The 17,922-nt window shown below is 31.6% G+C and overlaps 1 protein-coding gene across 3 annotated transcripts in view; it reads left to right on the forward strand.

Annotated features, from left to right (window-relative positions):
• Nucleotides 1-17,922, forward strand: part of LOC107452057 (uncharacterized) — a 58,443-nt gene that overhangs the window by 25,186 nt on the left and 15,335 nt on the right. For 2 of the 3 annotated variants that reach the window (XM_016068344.4, XM_071182031.2), the window contains exons 2-5: nt 6,095-6,320; nt 9,909-9,982; nt 11,567-11,623; nt 17,326-17,430. In XM_016068344.4, coding sequence (XP_015923830.3) covers nt 9,931-9,982; nt 11,567-11,623; nt 17,326-17,430 — 214 coding nt within the window. In that variant the 5' untranslated portion in view covers nt 6,095-6,320; nt 9,909-9,930. Of the gene's footprint in view, nt 1-4,352; nt 4,577-6,094; nt 6,321-9,908; nt 9,983-11,566; nt 11,624-17,325; nt 17,431-17,922 lie in introns of those variants that run through there. The other variant, XM_016068343.5, reaches the window with a different exon arrangement.

Here is a 17,922-nt window from a genome sequence, read left to right on the forward strand (position 1 = left end):
CTATGTAAATCTATAGCTCTTTTTCTAAGAAAAATTCTACGACTTTGAAGCAAATATAGATTGTCTTATAAGTCACGATTCTTGATCACTTTATTACAGTTTGCGTAATTCCTGAGTCTTCTTAAGCGCGCAGTTACAGATTTATGCTTGTGTGCTTACGTTAATTCCTTTAACATATATAAAATATTTCATAAAAAAATTTAAAAAATGTATTTAAACTAAAAAATATGGCTTTAAGGATATATATGTAAGTTTAAAGTATTTATCTGGTTTATTTTCGATTAAAATAATAGCATTGTCACTGATCAAATAATAGCACTGATTTCATTTCATACATCAAAACACAAGATTCATTTTTCTAAAAGTCTTTCACTAAGTAAAGTATAAATTATCGAGTGCTACCATTTGCTGAGAACATTGTTGAGGATTTTTCTTTTTTTTTTACACCTTGAAACTAAGAAATTTAGAATACTATTTTTTTCTTACAGGTTGAAATAAAACTAAATAATCAATCGATGGGTAAGGCTCAATTGAAAAATAATTTTTTTCAGTGCCCACTTGTATAATGACCTAGGTCATACAGGCACCTGAAGGGCAGATTTGTTGGCCACTCTTTCAGGGGTACCATATTAGGTGGGCCAACGTTGCTCCCGCAGTAAGGACAGATAGTACAGAGAAGGAAAGAACATCCATGCCTTGCCCGAGAATCGAACCCAAAACCTTTCTGATGCTAGGGCAGTTCCCTAACCCCTATACACAGACCGGTCGGCTTAATTGAAAGAGATATGCTGGCACAATTAATTTAATTAAAAAAATACCAGTTTTTTTATATACTGTTATTTGTTGCTTTTCCTTATGGCCTTACGTTATTAGATTAACACTAGGTTTACGGATGTTTCTTATGTACTTATTTTTACGAACACGCGTCAATTTGACGCATGAACGAATACATATAACCAACTTGCTCCGGACAGTATATAAATATTTTAAAGTGGTAGTTTATCAATTGTGGTTCTTGGTTTAATAAATTCAATTTAGTAGATTTTTATGCACCACTATTTCTAAATACTTCGTAGGCTTATATAATTCACCACTTCATTTGTAAAATTATTTAGTAGATATTTACCGTTTTTTTAAATTATTTTAGCGCGTCCGGAGCAGTTGGCTTCTCTGTACTTGGAAAGCAATGTAACTATATACTATAAGGGAAAAAATGAAAATATGAGATATATATTTATGAAATATTCTGGTATTTTATTTTTTAATACTCGAACTAAGCAACTGAAACCTTCAAAATCGGACATCAATTGACATTCTGCTTTGCATTCGGCAACAGTTGTTTAGCGCTTGTTTCATTTGGATAACTATATCGGATAACGGATCTAAGTATTGTCGGTACATTCCTATTTATTATTGATGTGATGGTTGAATGTTTACTTAAAATTTTGTCTAAATTACGATCGCGTCAAATTGACGCATATCCGTAGAGATAGGTATACCACAAAGAGAATTTCAATATTTCAACGCTTCTGAAAAAAATAGACTTCAATATATATTTACCTCGATCAATGGATAAAAGTTATTACAAGAGATAAAATAAAAATGTAAACGAGTTTTGTAATTTTCCTTATAAAATTCGAAATGCGTCAAAATGACGCGTCCCGTAGTTCGTTCATTTAGAATGAAGATGAACAATGTTTCAGTTAATACTTGATAGTCAAAAATTTCCACAACCAGCAATTTTCTTCGATTTATTCCATTCAATACGCTGCAAAAAATCTATTTTCCCAGTGCTTATAGTAGGTATCATGACACGTATATATAGGTACGCATGTATAGTGCATATTAAAACAATACCAATAAACATAATTTCAGTTTTACCTATGACTAAAATTTTCTTTATTTTTCTGATTAATATTTTTAAATTGAAAATAAAGAAGGTGCTCTTTAATCCTCGTTAAGGTGTGTGCGTACACTTATTAAACAAAGTCTTAAATCTGAAATGATAAGCGTACCTACATATTTGGCCAAACTAATAGTAACTTTTCATAAAAATGCGGAAAATAAAAGATATAATCTTTTCATCAGCCCACACGATTATATCTGCAAAAAAGAGTGCTTTCTGCTATTGTATCAATATAGCCAAAGCAAAATATATCAATACAATAGTGTGAGGAGCACTCAAAAAATTTTTTACAAAAATTACAGCAAGTAAAATAGAACACAATAAGTAAAAATAACACGTAAAAACAGAAAATAGAATAAAAGAAAAAGAAAAAAGAGAATAAAACATAAAACATGAACTATAAAGCGAGTAGCGAATTCAAATGTACTTACATGAACGGGAAATTTTTCAAGAATGATTTAAAATATTTACCTAACAAGATTGCCAGATTGCAAAATATGAAAACAAAAGCGCAATTTGAGCGTAACAAGAGGAGTTTTGTTTTAAAGTGCCGTTCTTACTGCATTGCTGAAGTGCGTTTGATTTGTTAGTTATTAAGGATGGGCCCGAAAATGGATGTGCGCAAGGTAATATTATACTGGATAATTTAAAGAAATTGACCATAAATAATTTTAGAAAATAAGTGTTTATTTAAGAAAAAAATATAAAATAGAAAAGAGAAACATGAATTGCCTGTTTTGCACGTAATTTAAGCCACGGATTCTTTTATAAATTTATTTTAAAGTTATTTTTTCAGTCTTAAGTGTATGTTATGTCTGTTAAACTGTTAAAAATTCTTGGTAGTAATTTTTTTTAAAAATTTATAATAGGACCATTTGCCTAAGATTCGACGTGTACCCACGTCACTGTATTTTAATTACATCAACTTGTGGAAGATTTTTAACATTAAAGTCCGTGCTTAACTGGATAATTCTTGAATTGTTAAGATTCGATATCAGCTTAGATTTTCAGTTTCCTGCGCAATCATGAATTAGATAAAAAGATAATATCATACTAGGTGGTTTCGCTTTCGTATTGCGAAATTTGACATAAATACCAGACTGCGACATCAAGCTTTTGTAAATGTGTTATTACGTTCTGATAATATTTATTTTATGGGGTTATCTTTAAATTTACAAATTGTTCTTTTAACCATTTTATATCTAGGAGCAAAAATCAAATGGGATTATTTCTAATAATGATAAATTGAATTTTGTTATTTCTAGAAAATTCATGCGAGCTTCTTCGCAAATGCTTAAGTTAAATGAAGAAAAAAATCAAGTTTTTTCAAATTTTTAAACTTTGAAAATTGCCAATTAAAAAACCAATGATTATGTTTAACATTGTTAACCATATTATGTTTAACATAGAACAATAATTTCATTATGCCATAATTGAAAATTTCTTTGGTAGTTGAAAAAAGGGTTGTCAGCATTTATGTTTTTAATGTTTAAATTTTCTTACAAAGTTTGAAAAATAGTTATTTCACCCATTGAAGACAAATCAATAATTAAAACATATGTTTTACAAATCTATTGTATTGGTAGAATATTCCTAAAATGTTAGCCAAGTAACGTAATTTTTTGTTCGTCCTGGGGTTCGTAGAGTTTTGCAAAACGTACAATATCAAAGAAATCAAATCGAAATCAAATTATAGATTGAATTGTAGAGTGCAATAATATAAGAAACGAATGTAATTTTTACAACATAAAACTTTAATGAAATTGCCCAACACATAAATTGTGTCTAACACAAAATATAATAGGTAAAAAGAACCTCATCTCTCAAACCTTCAAGCATGAGCTTTCGAATTGTGCCAAAAGTTTTGCCATTTAAAATATTGCAAAGCATTTGTAGCTAAGAGAAAAATTGTCTACATAAAGTTAATATAGAAGCGTTTCCATATTTTTATCCAACCCTGCATGTTTCACGTGGGTAAGACGGTGAAATATGGCGATAAAAAATTAACAAGACTAAGTTTTTTTTGTTTGCTTGAAACATAAAATATCATCCGATGACGCTCTGCGTTAACAACAGCTGAAAGTCATAGATAAAGGATAAAATAAACTTGTATAAGTTAAAGTTTGTTGTGTAAAAACAACTTTATGGAAAGCTTTTATATTTAGATAATTACAATTTACAATCTAAATCTGTAGAATCATGTGGAAGTTAAATCTGTAGATAAATGTTTAAAAAAATCTGAAAAATTAAAGTTTAAAACTAATATAATAAACTGGCATATAAAAAAAGCCTTAGGTAATACTTCAAAATCTAAATTTTTCATAGTTGTTTAATTTTATTTGTTCTTATCATAGATTTTCATATCGTATATATATCCTTAATTCTCTTCTCTCAGGAAAACAGGATGCATACCGTTTATTATTTTTGTAATACCATCAGATTTATAGTCTTAAACATAATATTATTCTAAGAATTTCGGCACTAATTTTATTTAAAATTCCCGGAACTAGCTATGAAGACGTCTAGTTTTATATCTCCTATATTTATTCTTGATTTTTCATTGACTTACTTCTCAAGCACATAGAAATTCATTTAGAATAAAGGTTTTTTCTAAAGATTATTCATATAGAACCAAAATGATTAAGGAACTTAATGTTATAATTGCTGTTCGTAAGTATTTGATTACCTTTTTTAATTCATTAAATGATATTTCTGTGCTAATCATTTTGTTTTTGCTTACTTTTTTTATAAGGAGGTAAATTGTATGGCTATTTTAAATGCTATAAATGTACAATATATTTAAACTTTCTAATATTCTATTGTATAATAATAAGTTTTGAAACAATGATAAGCCTTATTTTTCAAGATGCTATTGTTTTTGTTTACTTGTCAATAATGAGGTAAATTGTGTGGTTAATTTAAATGCTACTAGTGTACAATACATTTTAACTTTTTATTATTCCATTGTATAATAGGTCTTGGAACAAAGAAAGACAACGTTGGGACTTAGGACTTTGAACACCACAGAAATTTTCTATGTGTCTGTATATTTATACTGATGTATTATATAGTAATGGATCAAATCTTCAAAGCCGAAGCTTCGCCGGGCAAAACTTCGTGTGGACAAAACTTCGCGTGGTCTAAACTTCGAGAGGACAAAACTTAGCTCAAACAAATTTTAAAATTAATAATTGGCTCTAAATTATAATTAATTTATGCATTAATTTTAATTGAAATTTTTTTCTATATTATATAATTTTCATAAATTCAAATTCATAATTAACTTAATTTTAATAAAAGTAAAAATATTAAACTTAATACCTTTTATATATATTATTAAATAATTTTTAGCCTATAATGATAAACGTATGCTTATTTGTGTAGTTTCAATAGATTTATTGATCACTTGAAGTTTTTTTTAAAAATTACGATATGAATAAAAGTGTATCATATCAAAAATGTTAAAGAATTTTAAAAAGTTTTTTTAAATAGTATTTTAATAATTGTTTTGCTAAAGAACTTTTATTCTGGGAGAGTTGAAATTTTTTCAATTTTTGTAACTTACTAAGTAGGCGGTAAGTTAAAAAAGGTTGCAAATCTATGACTTACACATGAACATCATAATGTTTAAAATAGTTTAATTTTAAAAAATCAAAAAATCAAATATATTTTAAACATATCGGCCTTGACCAGCCTTTAAATATTTTCATGGAGAAAAAAAATTAATAACTCTCTTTGGTAACAGTGATATGGGTAATATCCAAATTATTAGAAATGAATTTGCTCATTATAGTGTTTCGTTCGAGGAAATCTGTCTAAATCAACAGACCTCCACCTCTTCCAAAAAGAAAAAAAAAACTTCTCTAGCTACAGCCTGCCTGCTAAGTTCTACATTAGTGAAGTCTTAGATCAGCGAAGTTTTGTACCCACGAAATTATGGATCGGCGAAGTTTTGATCCCGAACCATATTATATTGCGTATTGCGCATGTTTATGTAAAGCTGGCAAGTGCGAAAAAAAGTAAACATTCTCTTTGAATTTTTCATATAGTACACTAGTACGTAAGCAAAAAAGTAGCCAACAGCACGTAGATGTTTAATGGTGTTTAAAATGGCACATAGATTTTTAGAAGCGTAAATAGATACACAGATTTTTAATGGCTTCTGTCTAATTTTCTTTTAATTTTCAGTTATTTTTCTTGGAAGTACAAATAGCTCATATGTGAAAGCTCTTCCTTTCATTGATGATGACAATGCAGAGAACAGAGTGGAAAGAAATTTAACTTACAGAATTCCGACTGCTGACGACATAGCACAAGCTTGGATCCTATCTTCCCTGAATAAGACACTGAACGAAGCAGATAAAAATAGATATGAAATATACGAAAATGGAAAACCCAAATTTTTTCAAGATTCGTAAGCCACATTTATCTCTTTTTAATTCTAAAGTTTTTTTCCACGTGTGTCAAAACTTGTTAGAAAAAAATTTAACAGTTTAAATATAAAAACTAACTGCATTAAAGATCAGTTAATTGCTTTAATTTGGTTAAGGGTTGTAATCCTTTACCATCATGCATTTAACTAGGCAAATGTTTCGATCTGCAACTGTTGACTCGTAGGGCTGTTTGAAACGATTTTATACAGGAAGTAAAAATATGTTTAAAGTTAAAAATTTATTAATAATTAAGCTAGTATTTACTTATGATTTCGAAGTAAACTTCCGCAGGGATCCTGACCCGAAGACAGATCGAAAAACTATTTCATTTGTAATTTTTTTAAAGAAGAAATAGAATTTTCGTTTCTGCGATGGCATATGATACACTCTTGAAAATAATCAAAGAGAGGACCGCTTTTTTAAAAAATAAATAAGTAACTGCTATATGCAAATAAGGTATCAGATGATAAGCTCTTCGCGGACACCTCTGCCACGTAGTGATCTCACACGTCGTGTAGAATGGCGCTATGATCACGTTTTTGTAAAGGTACCTCTTAGTCTCGACAGTTGTAGCGTAAGGATGTTTTAAAACATCGTAGCTTGTTAGCCAAATCTTTGTTTTTTCTTTTCAATAAATTTTTTTACCCATCGTTAGTATAGCTAACAGTCATCGTCTGGATGATGCCACAAGATGACAGACAGTTAGAAGACTTGAGGCAGGCCAATGTCAGGCTATTTGTTGTAGGGACCTCAGTTTTTCGAGAAATGTGGTGTCCATTCTATGGAAAAAGTTAACAAAGATAAGAATGGTTGGTTCGCCGACCTGGTCAAGGCCACAAAAGGGCAACAAACCAACTCAAGACAGTTGTTGTTTGAACTTCTAACCAAAAGACAGCCTAGCATGGTGACGAGAGCACCTGTCTTGGACTGAGGATGATTGGGGAGGGTACTCTTCAGTAATGAAGCGTGATTCTGTCTGGACAGCGACTAGTGACGCGTTCTGATCTGAAGAGAATCCTTGAGTCGGCCTCTAACATTGTCGAAAAGGACCACTGTGGCAAGCATTATGACAGACAGGCATACCGACCTTCATGTGTCTCTGATAAGTCAGCAGCACAGGTCCTTGCATCCTAGGTGAGATTTTTCCATGAAGCATGCGGACTAAATTTCATATTTATGGACGATAGCTCCCGTCCACACCGAACTCAACTGGTATAGTGAACCGGGTTCGAATTCCAACAATGGCCGGTCTATACGAATTCCGCAACCACCTCTCACCGACCACAGTGCTGACGTAAAATATCCTCAGTGGTAGACGGATCTTGGGTTAGAATCGCGGGAAGTTTTCGTGGTTTTCTCACTATGTAACACAAATGTGGGTTAGTTCCAGCAAAATGCTCAACACGAAGACAAATTTCTCCCAATACTTGATAAAGAAATTTTTTTGCTTTCTGGATTAGGTTTAAAATTACAAGGCTACGGATTTGAGCATTAGTAGTCGTAAACCCGGAAATTGGGTCGGCTGTTCAATGGTTATAAAATTAAATAAAACGCAATTGGTAGAATAATACCTCCAATCGGAGGATACTCAATGATTGGAGTGGCCTGCGATATCTCGTGACCTTAAATCCATCGAATACGAATGGGACTCCCTTGGACACTCAAATACATCTCGAAGACCAGCTCCAACGACTATCAATGAGTTCAGTGGCCCCCACCCCCCCAAGCTCTTGGGCGCATTCTTGGGCAAATTCTAAATTCCCCCCCAAAATATTCGTTTTATTTAGGGTAAAAATCCCCCCCCAAAGCTTTAAGTGGACGCATCGTGTGCCCCACCCCCTGGTGGGGGCCCCTGAATGAGTTCAACGGTGTCTTGGTGTAAGAGTGGATGCGGTTGCCACAGTGATTAATAAGGAACAATATGAAGCACTGATGCGAGTGCTGTGTATCTGTTAGAGGTGATCACACACACTCCATTTTAATATTTTATTTTATAACCGTCGTTGAACTACCGATCCAATTTCAGATTTACGGCTACCAATGTTCAACATCGTAGTCTTGTAAATTTGAACTCAATCCAGAAGACAAGGGGACTACTGGATCAAGTATTTGAGAAGGAGAAATTTGCCTTCGTGGATGACTTTTTGATGAAACGAACCCACATTTGCTTTACATGGAGAGGAAAACCACGCAAACCTTTCACTGTTTGCCTGACGGAAAGGGGACTCTAGCCCATGATCCATCTACCACTGAGGATATTTTACGTCAGCACTGTGGTCGGTGCAAGCCGGGTGCCGAATTCGAATCCCAGCCATCACTGGGATTCAAACCCGGAACACCACATTGGGAGGTGAGTGCTCTCTCCCTCGAGCCACCACGTCTACGTACACCCTATTATAACCGTCGTTGAACAGCAGACCCAAATTTGGGTTTACGACTATTAATGTTCAACTCTGTAGTCTCGTAATTTTGAGCCCAATCCAGAAGACAATTGAACTCCTGGATCAGTAATCCCAGAGTTATTGATTTGTTATGGGAACTTGGGGAACTTTGTGACCCCAACAGATTTAACATGCACCAGTCACCATTTAGACATGTTTTTGCCTGACTGATAAAATGTCGACCAACTGTTATGCTAGGAAAGTGACCAATGATTTGAAGTTCATTTAAAAAACTACCTTAAAAGATCAACCTCTCAAGATGTATAATCAAGGTGTATAAAGTTGTTTTATTAACACTTGAGGTTGTTTTGAGGTTAATGGAAATCTACTTTTGAGCGACAAGTTTAGAGAGGTTGTTCTTGAGGAGTACGGATTATTTTTTTACACTTCAAGCAAATACGTATATTTGAGGTGTGAATAATTTCACCTGATCTAAACTAAAATTATTTCTGAGTTACATATGAGGTTGATTTTTTGAGGTGTAAATAAGGTTGAAATTGAGGTTTATTAATGAGGTTATTTTTGGTACGAAATATAACCTCATTTTCTATCTCAGGTTCATTTATTTACACCTGTCAACCTCAAAAATACCGTATTATACCTCACTTATTTTAGATATTAATATTAGATGTCTACTTTAAAACCTATTTTTACTGCACTATAATGTTTAATTATTATAGCTAAAGATTGTAGTAGATACTTTTTTGTTTGTTTTAGCTGCCATTTCAAACTTAAAAAGTGATATTGGGATCGTTCAATTTTTAATTGTAAATATATTGGGGTTGAATTGTGAGTTTTTATTTTTTGTTGAATAGATTAACTACGTTTACTTATTAGGATGAAGTAATTTTCCTATGTGTTATATTCAGTTGTGCAATTTTTAATTACAAATAAATTTTGCTGCCTTTTTTTTAAAAAAATCTACAGAACTTTATTGAAATGGGACTTCAGACTTTACGAACTTTAAATAACTTATACTCTTAGTAGCTGCATTTTTGAATCTTGAGTAGTACTTGAAAATCTAACTGTTTTTAGAAAATTTAGAAAATCGAGATCAAAGTTACTGCACCAGACAGTAACCCATTATATTGAATGAACTATTTTTGTTTATTTATTTATCTTTTGCAGGTTTCGCATAAGTGAAGACTGGATGATTAAGAAATACTGCATTGTTTCTAAAGCGTTTAAGAATTGCATGGAAGGTAAGATATACACGATTGCGGATTGATTTTGTATTTCTAAAATACAAAGTAACTTCTGAAGAGGAAGAGTTTTTAAAGTGAATTGATTAAATTCGCCGAAAGTCTTACAGGAAATTAAAAAGAAATAAAAGAAAAATTTCAATAAAAAAAATTAGTTACTAAATTTGATTGTGGTAGTAGCTGTGCGATGTTTAAATCTAGGTCCGGAGTGATTAACATTCTGCGTTAAACTCTTTAAAGATCTGGTGTCCCCAGGTGATCCGGGCTGCTTAACCAAGGCGGATCATGTGGGGACACTGAAGGGTGTATGGAGTAATTATGATTGAGAGGGGATGAGCCGCTTGACAGTAATGTACAGGAACTCTTTAAAAGGCTGCTTTTCAAAGGCTCTATCGTGGTATGAAATTATGCTTTTTTTGCGAATAATATGCTATTTTTATAACTGCTGTGAGTTTACAACTTTTACTATGAATGTTAGATCAAATTTAGAATATCTAAAGTCATAAAATAATAATATAAAATAATTATTATTATTTTATATTACTTTTATTTCTTTTTTATATATAATTGTTTGTATTATTTTATTTTTATATTATTTTTTTTTATTATTTTTAATAGTCGAAAAAATGTCGAATTGTGAAGTATAAAATTTTTGACATAATTTTAAAGTATATAATTTTACACGACAGTATAAGAAGTTTGAGTGAAATCGGTTGTTAGTTCCTGAGAAATTGGATTTTAAAGAAATCATATTTTTAAAATTCAATTTCTCAGGAACTATTCAACCGATTTTGTTCAAAGTTAATATTTTGCCATGATCCATGATCATGGCAAAATTACATACTTAAAATTACATTACGTCATTTTTGGTTACGTACTTTAAAATGACGTAAAAAACTGTATACCTTGATTCAAATTTTTTTGACTATTATTTAATAAAATAATAAAAAAATTATAAAAATGTACTGAAATTTATTTTTTGCATGAATTTATCTTTGGATAAAAGAATTTTATAATTGCCAGTTCACTTAAAAAGCTCTCGAGATATGGCGAAATATGGTAAAATATATACAAAACCACGTGATTGGGCACAATCATATAATTTCAGTGGTATTCTTCTTCTCAAGTTGCTAATACTTGATTCTAGGGTCTATCGAAATTATTAAACTTTGGCATGGAAAATATGAAGTCGCCAAATTTTGGGATTGATCGAAACAATTGTACGTAAAGCACCAAAAGGGAATTGTGCTTTCTTTAAATCCTTTATTGCCCTAACTTGAAGTTTTGAGCAGTTATGCCTTAAATTTATAAAATATATTTATAAAAGTGGGACCAAAATTTACTTTTTCTCAAATAAAAAAAAAAAGTGTTATCTTACCCCTTTTCTCTGTTTCGATCTCTTTAGGTTCGTTGGATGCAACAATCTTAATTATTTAGTTCTTTGACATAATTAAAAAGTTGTTTAAAGTAATCTATTTTAACAGAGAAAATTGGAAACTAATAAATATATTTGTAACATTATATTGGATGATAATTCAATGTTAATTAATGGCAGATAAATTATAATTTTCTTTTATCTCTTAGTTGGGCTGAATCCGATCAAAGAAATTGATACTCCTTTAGAAATTCGCATTCGAGCAAGTAAGTATATTTACGATTTTATTGTTTCAAAATATCTTAAAAGCTTGAATTGTTTTTATTTAGTATTCACATTGAATTAATAAAAATTTATAAGTATGTATAAATATTATATTTTAGAATGTTATAATCAATAGTTTTCGTCCATATTGAATTCTGAAGCCGTAAGACATTACTTGATTAAAAACTTCATTCTCTTCAAAAATATACAAATTGGAAATAACAGGTGACATGTTTTAAGCGCTCATAAACAGTCACTCATTTTCAAGACTTGCCAGACGTGAATAGGAAGAAAGAAAAGATAGGTGACTAATTTCTTGCCCGGTGAACTTATATTTTTAATTATTTAGTCAGAAATCATAATGAGTTTAGAGATATGGTGCATAACAAAATCGGCCACGGAACAAACATATGCATAGGGAAATTAAAATACTGCTGTTAAAAATCCAATAAAAAATTTAAAGATCATTAGGCATCCATGTTCCCATATTAGAAGCATCATCTGGTTTTTGTAAGGGCTGAGGTAACTTAATAACTTTAGTATTAGTTTTTATATTAAGATTCGGCTTTCGTCTTCACTATAAAAAAGGTAAAGGTCTGAACAGAGCCGAATTGTACCTTTCGTAGGCCCTAGGCATAGCCGTTTTTGGGCATAGCGGTTTTCTTGTTCACAAAAATTTGTCAGAATCTGAGATTAAACTAAAAGTGCAAAATTTGGTGAAAATTTACTCATTCGATTTAGAGGAAAACTTTGTAGATGAATTTTTACTATTTTCAAATTTGTATGAACATAAATCTACACAAGAAATGCTGAAGGCTCAAATTAAAGATAAACTTGTGAATACTTTTCCTAACGTTCACATTGCATTAAGAATATATTTGTCGATTCTTGGATCAAATGCAGAAGGAGAAAGATCTTTCTCCAGATTAAAATTGATAAAAAATTATTTGCGTTCAACAATGAATCAAGATCGTTTGGCATCGCTCGCACTTATGTCTATTGAATACGATATTTTGCGTAGTTTGGAATTCGACAGCATATTACAAGATTTCGTTGAATCCAAAAAAGTAATATATTAGATCATAAGATTCTGCAAAATAATTTATTACCGAAAAGTATTATATTTTTATTTGTATCTTCATAATTTTGTGCAAAATACACTTGTTGTTTTTAAAGCTAAATTATTTTTGTCAACAAATTTTTTTCTCCCCAGTTTTTCGTAGGCCCTAGGCACGTGCCTAGTGTGCCTGTAGGTTAATCCGGCCCTGGGTCTGAATTCTATTAGTTTTAAAGAATTATTTATTTACAAGTATACGGCTACAAATATTTACTGTGGGCATCTTTGGTTATCCGACACTTTCTCTAAAAGCAAAATAGTTCCATTTATACGTTCCATTATCCTCCACAGCAGTAGTGATGTGTTCTTGCAGTGTACATTTCGGGTACTTTTTTTTTTTTTCTTTCCTCCAAGCCCTGGGCATGTACCTAGGTTATGAAAAACCCTTAACCATATAGCCCAATACTTGGCCACTAATCCAGCTCCACTCCAGCCTACATAACATGATATTTAAAAAAAAATATGTATATATTTTTTTTTTACTTAAAGTGTGGAATTTAAGAAGAAATAAGACAAAAAAAAATACATGTGAAATGGGAAATTAGTAAAAAGAAATGAATAAAATAAATTAATAAGAAAGAAAGAGAAAAAAAATATAGCGTTAAAAAAACTAATAGAGATGAAAGTATTACTAGATATAGAGAAATCTTAATAAACAAATATATATATATGTCTTTTTAGTAAGGATGTGCATAGACTTGATTGGATTGACGTAGCTCTTTTAGATCGTGCAAGTAAGTTGGACAGGAAGGTGAGGAGGCTCTGTGATTACAGTCCAGATTTAAATTGGAGTCTTGGTTGGATGAGTGACAGTTTATGCAGAATTCTTCTTTTTCTGAGCAATTTTCGATACTATGACCTTTGTATCCGCACTTCTCGCAATAACAGTATGACTCAATACATGTGTTTTGGTGATGACCTATTGTCTGGCATTTTCTGCACCTTAATAAAACCAGTCTTTTTTTAATTGTGCAACGTTGTAGACCAGCGTAAAAATAATTAAGATTCAAAAGCTTGATGGAGAGTTTTCTGTTGACTCTTATGATGATGTGTCTCTTAAAATTATCTCTTCTATGTGGGATTTCTTTGGTCAGTTTGATGATATCATAGGCAGGGTTGAAATTGCCATTGATTTTTATCAAGTTAATAATCTCAGTTTCAGTGAATGTGACAGGTGTGTTAAGAAGAATTAGAGAGAACAACTTTACGTCTTTGTCGTGATATTGGATGCCTGTCTTTTGTAAGGTTGAGAGGACCGTTTCCTTATGTTGATTGTTATGAAACTTTAGTTCTAGAATCTTGCTGCTTCTATATACTTCTTTCACGGGCAGTTTAGGTTCTTCCTGAATCAGCCTTTCCACAATATCAGTTGTGGAGCAGTCTTTTTGTGGTTTTACTATTATTGGTTTTGGTTCAATTATTACTCGTGGAACATCAACATTGATAGAGGTGGTATTTTCTAATTTTTCGAGTCTTGCGTTGATGGTCTTTAGATTCTCTTCAATTTGATTTAGTGGGTTTGAGGAGTGAATATTTAATGAAAAGTCATCAAGTTTTGTTCGCATATAGTCAATTTTCTTGTCCAAAGATGTTTGGAAGTTTCTAGAATTTATCAAGTCATGAGTTTCTTGTTCCGAAGTTATCTTCCTTATTTGTTGAATTGCATTGATACAAGCAGATCGTGGTTCTTGCGGAAGGAATATTTTCTTATGATTGCTGTAGTTGATGTTTTTCTCTATTATATGTAGAAGGCGTTCTATATCCGTTTTAGTCTGTGACATGATGGAGGTATTTTTGTTGGTAGAAGTTGGAGTATCACTGATGATGCAGTCGTTGGTTACCGGAGAAGTATGTTCATAGACAGAAGTGAGATCAACGATTACTGAAGGTGATGTATTAGTATCAGGACATTGCATGGTTTTATTATCTTTTCGATGAGAATTTTTTGATCTGGAAGGAGTTTCTGTGAGTGAGATATTATAGTCAACTCTTTGAAAGTTCTGTGTAACTCTGCGTTGGGATCTTGCTGATCTTGCAGGATTTTGAAAATTGTCTGTAACTTGTGAACTAGCCATGAAAGAAGGTAGTCAATATGTAAGCAGAAAGGGTAAATAGAGCTCTTTAAAAACGTTAGTTAATGTAAAAATACAAATTAAAAAGAGTGGCAATGGTGAGTCAAAGCATGGCCCCTGAGAAAACCCAGAGTAGAAGTTAATTGAGAACCGATGCTCCATTGATAAGGTATGTCACCGCCAGAGAAAAGAGGTGTGAGAGGATAAATGCGTATTAGATGTGCTGAAAACCTGATAGAATGCAGGAAACAATGAAAGCGGCTCTAGGCAGAGTGAGGAAACTTAATTGGTTGAAGCAGAATGATCAGTCATTAATGGATACACTGGCGATGGCATACAAGTACTAAAAGTTGCCTAAAAAAATTTAACTAGAAACATATGTGGTAATTTAAGACAGCTAACTATATATCAAAATTAGTGCTAAAAAGATAAGATGCAACAGTAGATAACAACTGGTACTAGGTCGGTAAAAGTTCTATCAATAAATGTACTAATAAAGAGAGGATAGGCCATCGCTATGTTAACAAGCAATTTCTTAGTGCTTAAAAATGGTGAGAGTAAACAAACCGAAGTATTAATAAGTACTACTGTTGATGAGTTGACCTGGGTATTCCATTGGTTGGTAGTATCCAAAATCTTCTGGTAGGCTGATGCAAAATATTGCTAGATGACCTTAAGCTATATATGAGTATGTAAATCTAACTTGAGTTTTGTTATTTGAGAAAAAACATTGTAAAAATGCAAAGAAAAATCAAAATAAAGCACTCGGAGGCAATATTGACAATAATATAATGATACATAATTAAAAAAAACACTTAAAGATAAATAAAATGGCCCTAATCTATGTAAAAAAAAATAAAAATGAACTAAGACAACAAATGTATGATAGAATCAATGTAATAAAGGTTTGTAAACAATGACTCTGGTATTAACTTAAAAACAGCATGGAATTGGAAAAGCTATTAAAATGAATAATGTCGATTATAAATTTAATTGATTAAAGAATTATGAATATGGTCTGATTTAAATCACTTAACTGTGTTTGTGATCATAGATATTGTTTACATTTTGTTATGGGGAATAGAACACCGTTAACATGGGAAAGTGATGTCTCTTTGAAATTTAATATAAAGTCAAAGGATGGATGAAAAATTAAAAACAGGGTGGCGGACAATTGAAAACATTTGGGGGAACAACATATAAAAAATTTAGATAGAAATAAAAACGCTAAGATAAAAATTTGAGTGTCCAAAGTCAGAGTTTACAAAATACTAATTTTAACATAGCGATAGCCTATACCTAGGAGCGTCAAAAAATTTTAAGATACTGATAATTAGAGTACCAGACCACTGGAAAATAAAAAGTTAATATATTTGAATAGAGAATCGCATGGAGGATTGAAATGAAATGCTTCAAATTTGAAAAGAGTCGATAAGTTAATGAAAATTTAAGCCAAAGATAGCAATGATTTAATGATTACCACTTGCAGTGGATGACATGTTAAAATGGCGATCTGACACTCTAAGCCTAAATCAATGGAACATCGGAAATCTAAAACTTGAAAACGGAAAAAGGGGCCTCCCAGAGACCGGAAAAGACTCACCAGGGATGCCTTGGGGTGTTACATGCTGTCTTTATTAAGAATTGGGTAGAACAAATAGATATTTAACGCTTTTATTAGCGATTTTTTGGAGCTCCGAATAGAGATGTTGCTTGTGTGGGAACTAGATCCCATCCATAATGTACATTTCGGGTACTGCAGTGTATGTACATTTTTTACTGCTCGTAGCTTGATGGAGAGGGAACCAGCCACTGCAATCTGTCGCATTAACGTCAATTCCAGCCACCACCAACTTTTCAAAAAGAAATTCGTTTTTATTTCGTAACGCTGAAAATATAAGAATGGATAATGCAACTGATCATCTTTAAAACAAATAAGCATGAAATAAATAATAAATTATAACATCTTGTTTGATTTTTCTACTGAGCTTCTGTTCATTTTCATTAAAAACAAATATTTTTTGGGTTATATAAATTCGTTTATCTGATCTTTATACCGATTTGCGGAAGGGAAAATGTAAGTTCCCCACATGAAATCTCTGCAGATGTGCGTTAATGTTATTATTGCGAATATTGATCGAAATATACTATTGAGGCTATCGGAGGAACTGGTTTAATATTAATTTGAGTGCCAATTAGGAAAAAAATGTAGTTTATCGTACAATAATACCAACTATATAAAAATATCAATTTTGAATTTTTTGTCGCTTATGTTAATTTTTTTTTTATTGTGCGACAGAAGGCTATTCGGTCAAACTAAATTAAAGCAGTGAAACTGTTTTCCCCACACATTGTCATTTGATATATAAATATATTTAATTAGTTTCCAGACGATAATTGCACATATTTTCAAGTTTAACTTTGTAGGTGGCATAAACTTTCTTTACATTTAACATATTCTACGCGTTCCATTCAATAAGCAAAATACTATTGAGCATGGTAATTTTATTTCTAGATCCTAAGATAATTAAAAAAACCAAAAAATTTGAAAAGAATGAAAAAGAAAAGCTGGCACAGAAAAAGAAACATATGAAGTATTACAAGAATTATGACAAAAAGGGTAAATTTCAATTATTTTGTTGAATTTCAGCTTCCTTATGAAAGCGTTACATTCTCTTTGTATTTCGAATTTTTAATTTTTCCGTAACTGGCTCACCCAAAGAAATCTTTAATTTTTTCTGTAATTGATAGATTTGAGAAAATTTTACATTTTCTTAAACTGACGCGTTTGGGAATATTTTATCCGCAATTGCCACAATCTGGCGCATTTCATTTTATTTTATAACAGTTCCTGAACAACCGAGTCAATTTTGGGTTTACGACTAGCCCATTTTAACTCCGTAGCACACATCGCAATTCCTATTTGTGCGCATCGTGTCTCGTATTTTCACGATTTTATGTAAATTTCGCATTTTGTTTTCACACGATTTTTAAAATGAAACATTGATGGGAAGTTCCATTGTTACTGTCTCAAAAAGGGGGAGGGATGTGATTTCTAACAAAGCATTTAGATTCAACTTTGGCAATTTTTTTCTTCTGGGTGAGGAGCCAT

The sequence above is a fragment of the Parasteatoda tepidariorum genome, chromosome 4 (genome assembly GCF_982258835.1).
Source record: "Parasteatoda tepidariorum strain Cologne lab strain chromosome 4, Ptep-v5.0, whole genome shotgun sequence".
In the NCBI taxonomy this organism is placed as follows: domain Eukaryota; kingdom Metazoa; phylum Arthropoda; class Arachnida; order Araneae; family Theridiidae; genus Parasteatoda; species Parasteatoda tepidariorum.